The following is an 11,628-nucleotide window of genomic DNA, read 5'->3' as shown; positions in this document are numbered from 1 at the left end:
TTTTTTTTTTTTTTTTTTTTAAAGGTGGGTCAATTACTGGAGAAAAGTGACTATGGGGGATGGGTTGAATTATCAGATCAAAATCTCACTTTGGGATCTGGGTACTTAGCTCCTCAGGCTCCTTGGAAAAATCTAGCCTTTGTGGAAGAACTTTGGCTGATGTAAAATCAACTTAGTTACTCTGATTTATAATAGTTGAGGATGTGGGCTGATATGATCACTTCTCTCTTTTAGAGGAGGAACAACTGGTCAGATCTGGGATTAGGGGTAGCTCATTACCACAGCCTACCGTGCACCAGCATGATAGAAACTGGGTTTCCCCAGGAACGTTGAGTACCTTTTTCCTGCAACACTTCATTTAAAAAATAGAAAGCAGGGCGTGTTTGAGAAGGGGAAGTTTAGTGTCCAGAGCACCAGTTCCTAAACAGTGGGCCACTGACCACTGGTGGTTTGGTTTGTGAGACCTGGGTAAGTGGTCAGATGCTGATCTACAGATTGCACCACAAACCTACAAGGAAGTTCAATTCAGAAAAATGAGACTATGTTGTTGTCTGTGTATAGGAGCCAGCATTCCCTGCTCCAGATTTTAGTCCCACTTCTGTGGTGTCAGGCTCTTTGCTTCAGTTTCCTGATCAGAAGAGTGGTATAACTGATACTTGGTTATCTGATTTAAAGTGGGCACTGCAAATTTTAATTCACATCTCAATTACAATGCTTTTCATCTTTTGAGTATATAAACAGGAGTTTTAGAAAGTTAAGTATGTCTGTGAAAGCCATATGCTCTCTTAGCTGAACTTGCCTGGGTAAATAAATTGCAGAACAAAATGATAATTAGTGACAGTTTTACTGCAAGAGATCAGCTGTCTGGTCTTACTGGAAGATGAGAACTCCTTCAGGGACATGTATTTGTGCAAGTCAAAGTGCCCAGATGCTTTGAATGTTTCTAAAGTACTTCTCAGAAGATGGAGTTTTTCAGACGCTTTGTTTTATAGAATCCCAGTGGAACTGAAAAATGTGCAAGTTCAACATCACTCACCCATATATAATTATACTCACTTTGATCGAGTTAGTGTCTTTGATTACTTTATTTATGTCAGTTGCTTCTCCGTTAAGCTTCCAAGGGTTGTGCTGCAACACAATACCTTCTCCAGCACAGCTGTACAATGTTAGAGAGGGTTTGTCACCATCACCTCCTATACAGCAGGAAAAACAAAATAGAGATATTTTCTCCAGCAAAAATATATACAGTAAGTCATGCAAGGTGCATAGGATTTGGCAGCAGGTGATTTACGACCCAAGCCTGGCTGGCTGCATCACCAACACTTAAAAAGGAAAAAACTACCCAGCAACATGGTGCTCCCTCATTCGAGAAGGACTGATAATCCATCTCCATGGCATTCACATCCTCTGCAAATGAAATGACTTCTCATTTGCTATGAGGCAGTTCCAGGACTCACCAAAAGACAGGGGAGGAACTGGAGGCCCCCAGGCTAACGTATACACAGTCTTCTTGTGATAGGTGCTGGAGATCTGAGGAGGCTTGTTCTTGGTGCTGGGTAGGAAGAGGAGGACAGAGGAGCAAATGAGTCAGATTTCTGTGAAATGCACATTCACTAGACATCTCAAGGACAGAGAAAGCTCAATGCAAAAGGTGCCACAAGTGAAGGTAGATAAGCAGCACAAAAAACCAGCAAGCAGAAATCTACCCTTGAAGCACACTTCAATGCTTCCCCCTCTGTACCGTTTGCTATAGTTATGGAATTCACAGGGCTTTTCTTATAAGCCACATTTCCACATTGCTCTCTATGCTCTGAAAAGTCTTACTTCCAGCTAGAATTGTCCATATCCAATTACCACCCACTGGCAGTATATGGTTGGACAATCTGAGCAAAGTGACTGAGAGGCAGTAGGCACACCGGAGAGACTGGGCACGATGGACACATACCCAGAACCCAGCCAACTGCACTGGATGGTGACTTAATTTATTCCTACTCTCTATACTTGCCTAATCACAAGGGTAATACAGTAGGGAAAAGAGACTCTGTCACGACCCAGCACCAGCAAGGGCCCTACTTTAAGCCTCGAAAGCAACACTGGGTATGTCTACACATTTGTTACTGCACTTTTGCTAATGCACATTAAAATTTAGTACCTCCATTGTGAGGTACTAGAAAAAAGCATATTAGCTTATTTTAATGCGCATTAGCGAAAGCACATGGTTATTTCATGACACTTTAATCTGCATAAAAATAAGCTAATGCACATTAAAGTGCACATGTACAAGTCTACTAACTACTGTTATCTAATAATAGACTCATATAGAGGTAGGACTGGGAAAAATGTCTAAAGGTCATCTGGTCCAACGCTCTAACAGAGGCAGGATCATCCCTATGAATGCATGAAATAGAGAAACGTATAAATGATCACAGCAAATGAAGCATCAATTTGACTTCAAAACTGCTCGTTTGCTTACCAAGCTTCCATTTGGCCTACCACTGAAGCTATAGTTTGTTCATTAAGACATTAATTCACCTGCAAGCTAGTTTCTTACCTGCCGGAGTAGGTGTCATATATACCAACTTTTCCATCATCTGTTCCAAAGGCTAAACAGCCTTCCTTAGTCGGGTGCCAGGATAACTGCACACAAATCAGTAAAAAGTGGTCACACAACTGCACAAGTCCACAGGTAATTTCCTTGCCCTTGTGTGTTCCTTCCAGATACTGCTCAGACAGAAAAACCTTTTAACTGGGGAGCTAGTACTGTGCCTTGTGCACCAACCTTCTGCCACCATTTATATGCATCTCTTGGATTACCGCAAATATCTAAGGCTCTTTCCTGATAAAAATGAACTGGGAAAACAGGGAAAGAGAAGTCATAAGGCTGTGTGTTATACCAACCTTCTAAAATAATATAATAAAAAAAAAGGAAGTTACTGTGAAACATGGCGAGAAGAGATGCTATCAGGGATGGATAGATAATGCTGTCTTGTCATCGCTGACAGAGAATGGGGATTTTAAGTAAGCAGTGGTTGAACTATACCCACAATTGTCCCAGCCTGTTTCTGTAAAGGCTGTCCAGGAAAACCTAGGGGCAGAGGCAGAGAATCATAACAGGTGGAAAAAATGAACAGAAATATGTTGCATAAATTAATCTTCAGAAGTTTTGCCTATGTGTAACATTGGTATTTGTGGCTGTGACAGTCCAGAATTCTGCCACCAGACAGTAAGAAATATGCTATTACAAATTAACCCAGTACATATGAACACAGGTAATATACTGATTTTATGTACCCACTAACTAGAGAAAATGTTCTCCAGAAGAGAGAAGCAAACAATACAAGGCTTAAAAAAACAAAACACAGAAAAAAGGGAACTAGAAGTACACTCACAGCTGTGACCTTGGCTTTGATACCCTGCCAGTATGTTTTCACACCATAGGCGTTGCTTATGGACAGAGTATTCCACACCCGGATCATGCTGTCCCCAACCCCTATGGCCAGGCAGCCAGTGTCCACAGGGGAGAAGGCTAGGCTGTAGACAAACCCACCAAGAGATGGCACAGTCCAGCAACAGTCTAGTGTTGCTATGTCCCAACACTTCACCTGGAGAAGTGGGGAAACAAGAAGAAAAGAGCAAATTACTGATGCAATTACAATAGTGAAAACAGGAACAAGACAAGGCAGAAAGGTTCAAGACCAGACCAAGGATGACATCCCCACTCACAGGCAAACACATTCGAGAAGTGTCCTTGGATTAGGCAAGAGGGTATGTGTGTTCATTAAAAGATGAACCTCATTCTCCCAGCCTTGGAAATGTCCCTGCAAATGGAAAGTATCTAGCACCTTCAAGTGAAAAAAATACCACATCTCCTTTGACTATTTTACTGTGCTCTACAGCTAATGCTAGTGGTAACATATGTGTGGTTTTACCAAGGGAATCTGGGTTTTGTTCAAATAAAAAAAATGTACACAGGGAAGGAAGAGATGGACAGCTCTCACTATGAATCATTTGAGTCCAGAGGGAGAAATTCTTTCACTTTGATGTAATAAAAGTCTGAGCTCATAAACCAACACAAATGTACAAAACCTACCACAGTTCAATACAATTTCTAAACAACACTGCCATAAAACTCCAGCTATAAACCCATTGTAGGAGAAGAATTTATGGTCACAGAAGACGGGCTGATTCAGTTGAAACAAATGGGCTCAGATATTTCTATTCTGTTTTAAGACAACTGGTTCTTACATCTCTGTCCATTGAAATGGAAAAGAGCAACTCTTGGCCCTGCACTCGAAGCGAGCTCAGATTGAACACGATCCGTGAGTGATTTTGCCCTTCGGAAGATCCCAAAAGTGTCCACTTGCGTTTCCCCGATTGGGCCAAATCCCATAGCAGCAGTTCACCTCTGCAAAGGGAAAGCATGCATGTTACGTTCCCCTGCACAAGGGATATATTACACACACATATTCACGCACAACCATGGCAAACCAAAATCAGTTGGGCTTGCATGGCTTTCCCCAACCCAGAATTGGACAAATAAGTACGCAGTGCATAATATTACTTAACACTGTGATGTATCCATTTAGGTTCCTGGATAAATCCCAAAACCAAAGAACTTGTAGTCTTACAAAGTTTTACCCAGGATACAATGCCAAAATCCTGGCCCTTTGACCAGTTCCATTACTTGCCTGGGTGAAGGGCTTTTATTCAGCTGGCTAGCAACTAAAACCCCAAAGCTATAGAACATGCACAGGCTAGTAAACCTACTCACCCAAAGCAACTGGACATAAGCTCCGAGGGATGGTCACTTGGCCAGTGAACAGTCAGCCAAATACGCTCTTTAATAGCAGGATCAACTGCCCCACCTCTTCTCTTCACAGAGGGCAACTTCAGAGTAATCACCCCTACAGAACCAGCAGAGATTCACTACAATGTGGCCACTGAGCATGTCAATCCTTACAGAGGATAATATGCCCTGTAACACAAAGCCTTAAATGCAATCTCTAGTGCTTCTGCTCTTAAATCACATAAATGCAGGACTGGAAGGAACCTTAAAGAGATCAGTCCATCCCCCTAGGCTGAGGCCAGATAAATATACCTACAGTATCCAAAAGATATTTTCTTAACCTGTTCTTAAAGCCTCCCATGAAGATTCCATGATCTCCCTAAGTAACCTGTTTGAGTCCTTCACTACCTTCCCAGAAAGTTCTTCTTAATATGTAACCTAAATCACCTGTGCTGTAAAATTAAGCTGATTTCTTCTCTACTCCAGCAAATAACTGATCACTATTTGAATAAGTCTTCTAGTATGGAAAAACTTGCTATTATGTCCTTCATCTGTCTTCCCTTTTTAAAACTAAACAAACCCGATTCTCTCAACTTTTCCTCCCAAGTCTTGTTTTCTAAAGTCCTTACCATTCTTGCTGCTCTCCTTTGGATTCTTGCCAATTTGACTACATTTTTCTTTAACTACACTGCCCAAAAGTGGGTGTACTACTCTGATGGAAGTCTCAACAGCGCTGAAGAGAATGAAATAATTTCATGTCTTGCATATGACCACATCTGTTCAGCCATCCCAGAATGGTGTCTGCATTGCTAAGTCACCAGGCTACCAGACAGAAAGCATGCTTAAGGCATACCATCCATGCATACTACCACTATTGCCTTAGAGAAATGTTTTTGGCTCACCTCTGCCTCTAGCACAGCTCCAGATCCGGATGGTCTGATCTTTGCTTCCTGAAGCCAGGTAACAACCTTTTGCTACAGCTGCCTCCTGTGTTAGCTCCCCATTTGGAACCTCACCTTCTTTCAGGAGAAATATTAAATGGTGTTAAAACAATGGTAAAACACTTGGGAAATACAAAGCACAAATAAAAGCAAAGATGATGAAGTTCAGCTATGCTGCCCAAAGAATAGATTCTTCTGTAAAGCAGACTGAGTTTATTTTAAATCAGACTGAATCCCAGGCTGCCTCAGACTCCTATTTTTATTAATGAAACAAGGAACTGATTTGGTTACAAGGAATTACCCAGAGCCTCCTAACAGTCTGTGCGTACCTTGAAGCTCTTCTTGCCAACTATATAATCCTTCTTCATTGGGCACAGGACACCATGCCAGGGAGTGTATTTCGTCATCATGACCTCTCAGGCGATGAATAATTTCTTTTTTCCTGCTGATGTCGATTATAACCACCATGCCATCCTTGTAACTAAAAACAAGCAGTTAGACAGTGATGAAAAAATGCTTAAGAGTCTCATAACAATGATACTGAATTGGCATATAGTGACTTTTGTTAGCAAAGTGCTTTGCCAAGAAGGTAAGCATCACTATCCCCATTTTACACATGGAGGGAGAAGTGACCAAGGTCATCCACGAAGCTAGAGGTCAAGCTGGGAAGATCCCAGGTATATGGAGTTCCACAATGCTCTATGCACTGGGACATACTGCCTCTTGCATGCATAGGTCAGATCCTCAGCTGGTGTAAACTAACATACCTCCCATTGACCTCAGGAGTAATGCAACATACAAGACAATGATCCCCCAAGGATCAACACTACTGACCTTGGGGAACTTAAAAAGCAAGGGATCTTTTGTTCAGAAAGATTTAATTTCTTTTTCTAAAATTCATTTCATGCCATCCCCTTTCCTGTGTTAGCTTTCCCTCCACATAATCTTGTCTTAGATTGCCAAGTAACCATCACAATGGACCCAGCATAAAGCAGGAACAGGTGCTGTGCTCAAGAGGGCTGGAACTGCAGTTGGGCAGCAAAGGCCTCATGAAGCTATGGGGAGTGGCACAAAAAGGAAACCATCAGTTTGTGGAACTGTATAGGTCAAAGCCACAGAGTCAGCAAACACAGTTATCTTGTTACCTCCAGCTCTGTACCCAACACCCAGTCACTTACATGAGATGTAGACTGACAGTCAGCCCAGATTCACAGACTGCTACAAACTTTCTGAGACTAGTGAGTCTGTGAGATCCGGCATTTCTGGGTTACTTACAAGACTTCTCCATTACATAACAGAAAGCCGATAAGTAGGTTGTTCATTTAGGTACTTCTTTTTCCCCCCACGCCACTCAAAGAGAACTAGCCAAATCCCTAAACCACCACCACCGTTTCTGAAAGAATAGCCTTAAAATTATGCTGCAATCAAAACACCCCCCCCCATCTACCTTGCAGCATAAGAAAGGGGAGCGACATAATTAACACTTACCCAATAGCTACCAGGTTCTCCTGGTGAGGGGAACACGTGAGGCAGAAGATAGTCCTAGGCTCAGGGAAGAACTGTTGGCTGTCATTTCTGTTACGCCAATAACAAATGATGATGCCTTTCTCATCACCAGATACAACCAGATCTTTCACAAGGGGTGACCAATGCAAGGCTGAGATTGTATTCTGAAAATACAGAGCGATTAACCAGGGCATGACAAAGTCTTGTCTCTAACCCCATATTAGGCAGAGATGAACTGTGAAACAATACTAAATGAGGCAGCTAAAGTGGTAGGAGTTTTATCTTTGGTTAAGATCATTAAAGGCATTAATGTTTAGATACAGAGCAAGATCGGGAAAGTGACAGCTGTAGCTGTCAAAGATCTGCCAGGAAATTAAAATTGCAAAGGAATCCACACACAATTGCTTACCAGGATGTCCTCCACACTAAATGTTTTTCCACAAACCAACCAACCAACCAACCAACCAGAAAACCTTCACTGACTTAACTGACATGAATTTTAAAATTAGTTTAATGAAACTGGTGTAGACCCCTACATGGATCTTTTTATTTGGTCTCAGCATGTATTTCTGCCCCCTGTTTAGCTAATAAAAGGTTTGGGAAAACTCTTGTTCTAGTGGTTTTCTTACAGCCACACAGACCTGGTTATTGGCTACTATACCTGATGGAGTGTATGCTCAGTTACAAGAGACAGAGTCTGAGTATCCCAGATTTTTACGGTTCCATCATCTGAGCTGCTTGCACAGAGGTTGGTCTGATCAGGGAAATGACAAAATGTAAATCCAGAAACCCGTTCTGTGTGACCGATGAGCTCTCCTAGGTTTGAAATACAAAAAGAGGAAACATTCACAGACCAAATTCTTGCTGAGAAACTGCTGTCCTTTCCCCATCTCTAAAAGAATACTCTTTCTACAAACTACTTGATACAAAAGATTCAATATTATGCATTGTAACATCCACCAACAAACAACTGGGGTATAAGTGGCTAGAAGCAGGAGAACCACACACTCATCCCTGCATGCCCCACACTCCATAGAAAACAAAAGTGTGGACAAAATGAATAGGAAACAGTTATTCACCAACTCCCAGAATACTAAAATAAGGGGGCAGCCACTGAAATGAGCAGGAGACAGGCAAAAAACTAACAGGAGAAAATGCTTTCTTATGCAGTGGACAGTTAATTAGTGGAACTCCCTGCCACAGGACATTGTAAAGGCAGATAGTTCAGCCAGGGCCCAAAAGGGACAGGACAATTTCATGCACGAGAGATCCATTAATAGCTATTAAACAGAAAAGTCAGCAATGTCACCTTTGACACCCTTGAACTTTCCTTTTTCATGTGCTTGTGACAAGGTATTTAGCAGAATTAACAGATGATGGTGCATGCTAGGGAGGGTATGACAGGGGTAGATCACTCTAGATCTCAGACTCCAAGTCCTCCTTGTTAGGCTCAGAGCCCCTGTTAGAAAATGCCAGCTCTTGGTTTTCATTTGCTTTTTGACTACAGAAAAACAATGGGGCGATTCTTTTGTTGCAAGGAACTCCAGAAGCCCAGAGCAGGGCAGGATGATTTTAACACTACGGATTCCCATTTGCCATCTCCAGGGTTATCCTGTGAATCACAGTGCACAGAATCCTAGAGCCACGGGGCTCGAAGGGAGCTCCACAGATTGCATGTAGTCCAACCCCTGATTCAGGCAGGATCAGCTCTATCCAAACCATCCCTGACCTGTCTAACCTCTTAGTAAAACTACCATCAACCTTGACACAACATGGACATCACACCTGAACCTGCTACAGGGAAAGAAGGGGAACTGCAGCAGCCACTGTCCTGCTCCTATAAAAGGCTGTTAACACATGGTTAAAAGATCTCAGGTAAAGGCAAAATCCTGCGTAGTCCGTACCAATCTGACTGGAGGGGGGTGGCATTCCTCCCAGCCCCCAATGCAGCACTGGTCTGACACCAAGTGGAGGGAAAGGATCTGTGAGCCAGGACCCTCTGGGTCGAGTCCCAGCAGGAGCACGACCACAGATCCCCAGCCTGGGCTGTGGCCAACACCCAGGGCACGTCTACACATGCATTAGTCTGTTTTTCCCAATGCGTGTTAAATTTAGAACCTCAGGGCATTTATACACATGCTCCAGGTGTGTGCGCGGGGGGGGGGGGACATATGACACTTTAATTAGAGGGGCTCTAAATAAATCTCCCAGAGCATCTTGTGCATCAGCATCCCCTTTGCTTCAAAATGGCCACGGGGACACTGTATCTAAACATAGCTGAACGAGCTTTAGAACAAATGCCCCCACAGCCATTTTGAAGTGCAGGGATGCCCATACACAAGAGCGGTAAGTACCATGCTCGAGCAGGCTCAATTCATCACTTCAAGGAATGCGCAAACACACTGCTGCCAAATAAAATGGGCTGCTGCGCATTAAGCATCGCTAAAAAAAAGCGGACGTTTTCGTTACCGCACATAAGGGCAGCCTCGCACACATTTACTTGTTACCTCGCCTCAGAGGACGCTTTATACACACGTGGGGGCAGCCTCGCTGCTCATGTACGGGAGCCCTGCAACAAGAGGTACAAGCAACCGCTGCTTAACACTGATTCACTATAGCGCTCGTTTGAAACGGATCCCCAATTTTACTTTGCACTCGGCGAGTTTCGTTATCACGCTCGCAGTCACCATCTCGGGTCGTCAAATACTTTTGGTTGTTGCTTTAAACACCTGGCTGTCGCTTTAAACGCCCGTTTTTTCTGGGAGCCAATTCAGCGCACTAAGCAAGGGGTGCCCGTACTAAATAACAACCCCCCCCCCAATTCAGCGCACTAAGCAAGGGGTGCCCGTACTAAATAACACACACGCACACACGGCTGCCCAAACATGCGGTAGCAAAAACACCTGCTTTTTTTGAGCCAGGCTTGATGCTGCTCGGCCTGTTTTACACTTCAGCGGCACATCTCTTCATGTGACGCTTTAAAGCACGGTACAACAGGCACGTGTGTAAGACTGACTGCTTAAAAATGGTATTTAAAGGTTTGGGGTTTTTTATGGTAATAGTATAAACGCGCCCCTGGGGCCTCTGATGGAGGCTTAACACGTGTGTGGGGGGGGGGGGGCGCAGCAGCCTAAATCCCTGAGCCCGGCCCCTCCAGCGCCTGCTGCGGGGCAGGATGCTCCCTCGTGCTGCCCCGGGGCCGGGGCCAGGGCCGCGGGGTTGGTACCGTGGAAGGTGGGTTGGGCGCCGACCCGCAGCAGGTAGACACTGTTCCGAGCCGCGAAGCCGAAGAGCCGCGCGCCGGCGCTCGCGTCACTGCAGCGGCTGAGGTACCAGTTGGGCGAGGCAGGCAGCAGGAGCTCCGCCGCCATCGCGTGCTCGCGGATCTGCCGTTGCCCAGCACCGCCGTCAACGGTCGCAAAAAGACCTTTGACCCCCGCCGTTGGTTCTGCGCATGCGCGGGTGCCACTCTACGCATGAGCTGGGGTTCCGCGTATACGCGGTCAGAGTGAGGCGGCCGCGATGGCGGCGGTCATGGTGGGTGAGTGAGGGGAGGTTGGGGAAGCTGCTGGGCGGTGGTTTCGCGGCTCGTGCAGGGTAGTGTTTGTTTGTTGTTTCGTGCAGGTGTCGCTTGGGTGCGGACGGTGCTCCCCGGGGCCCGGCCGGAAAGGTGAGTCTGTCTCCCCTCCCCTCCCCATCTTCCGTGCCCTCAGTGTGCTGGAGGGGGGCGGCTGCATTTTGATTTTGAAGCTGAATGCAAACTATGACGTGACTTAAGAGAGAAGAAACTTGTTTAAAAAAGCCTGCAGTGGAAGTGGGGGCTTGGAAAAGACTATTGTTAAAACAAGTGTGAAATATTTTGGGTTCAGCTGCACTCTTAAAACCTGGTTTGAGGGAGATGAAACCAGCTGGTGGCTTCTAACGGTGCAATTTCCTATTTCTTCAACAAAGCGAGTGTCCTTGGCCTGAATCTGGCTTTCAAGCAGAGGATTGAATGTTTTTTTTTTCCTATTTAAGTTTTAGGAACCAGCGTAGTTTTATGGTGACTGACTTTGTTCTCATTTAAAACTCCTTGGATAGATACTAGGTAATTCTGACCAAAATGTGATGTGACAGTAATTTGAGTTTCTAACAGTTCTCTGGTATCCAGAAGTCTAGATAATATTTGACTTAGAAGTATTAATTAAAACCTCTTTTAAAGTTGACTCAGAAAAGTCAACAGAAAAGTGAGGGGGCTGCAGGTGCTCGACCACCTGGGTGATAGCGATCATTGCCTGCTGGAATTCTCCATCCAGCCCAAGGTGGCAAAGGCATGCAGTAAGGCAGCGGCCCTAGATTTTAGGAGGGCAAACTTCAACGAGCTAAGGAGGATAGTTGGAGAAGCGCTGAGGTCCC

General features: G+C 44.6%; 2 protein-coding genes across 4 annotated transcripts in view; one reads left to right on the top strand and one right to left on the bottom strand.

Moving 5' to 3' along the window:
* GEMIN5 (gem nuclear organelle associated protein 5) overlaps positions 1–10,640 on the bottom strand; it is a 32,779-nt gene extending 22,139 nt beyond the window's left edge. The window contains exons 1-11 of one of the 2 annotated variants that reach the window (XM_019506091.1): positions 10,460–10,640; positions 7,895–8,049; positions 7,216–7,397; positions 6,057–6,208; positions 5,689–5,805; positions 4,772–4,904; positions 4,246–4,405; positions 3,390–3,602; positions 2,552–2,637; positions 1,458–1,552; positions 1,057–1,193 (exon numbers count right to left, since the gene is read on the bottom strand). In XM_019506091.1, coding sequence (XP_019361636.1) covers positions 1,057–1,193; positions 1,458–1,552; positions 2,552–2,637; positions 3,390–3,602; positions 4,246–4,405; positions 4,772–4,904; positions 5,689–5,805; positions 6,057–6,208; positions 7,216–7,397; positions 7,895–8,049; positions 10,460–10,604 — 1,575 coding nt within the window. In that variant the 5' untranslated portion in view covers positions 10,605–10,640. The remainder of the gene's footprint in view (positions 1–1,056; positions 1,194–1,457; positions 1,553–2,551; positions 2,638–3,389; positions 3,603–4,245; positions 4,406–4,771; positions 4,905–5,688; positions 5,806–6,056; positions 6,209–7,215; positions 7,398–7,894; positions 8,050–10,459) is intronic. The other variant, XM_019506092.1, reaches the window with a different exon arrangement.
* Positions 10,641–10,734: 94 nt separating this feature from the next.
* MRPL22 (mitochondrial ribosomal protein L22) overlaps positions 10,735–11,628 on the top strand; it is a 16,650-nt gene continuing 15,756 nt past the window's right edge. The window contains exons 1-2 of one of the 2 annotated variants that reach the window (XM_019506089.1): positions 10,735–10,774; positions 10,858–10,903. In XM_019506089.1, the coding sequence (XP_019361634.1) occupies positions 10,756–10,774; positions 10,858–10,903 (65 nt within the window). In that variant the 5' untranslated portion in view covers positions 10,735–10,755. Of the gene's footprint in view, positions 10,775–10,857; positions 10,904–10,981; positions 11,002–11,628 lie in introns of those variants that run through there. The other variant, XM_019506090.1, reaches the window with a different exon arrangement.

The sequence above is a fragment of the Gavialis gangeticus genome, unplaced genomic scaffold, assembly GCF_001723915.1.
Source record: "Gavialis gangeticus isolate Ggan-Ray unplaced genomic scaffold, GavGan_comp1, whole genome shotgun sequence".
Lineage (NCBI taxonomy): Eukaryota > Metazoa > Chordata > Crocodylia > Gavialidae > Gavialis > Gavialis gangeticus.
This window is presented reverse-complemented; position numbering and strand designations above follow the sequence as displayed.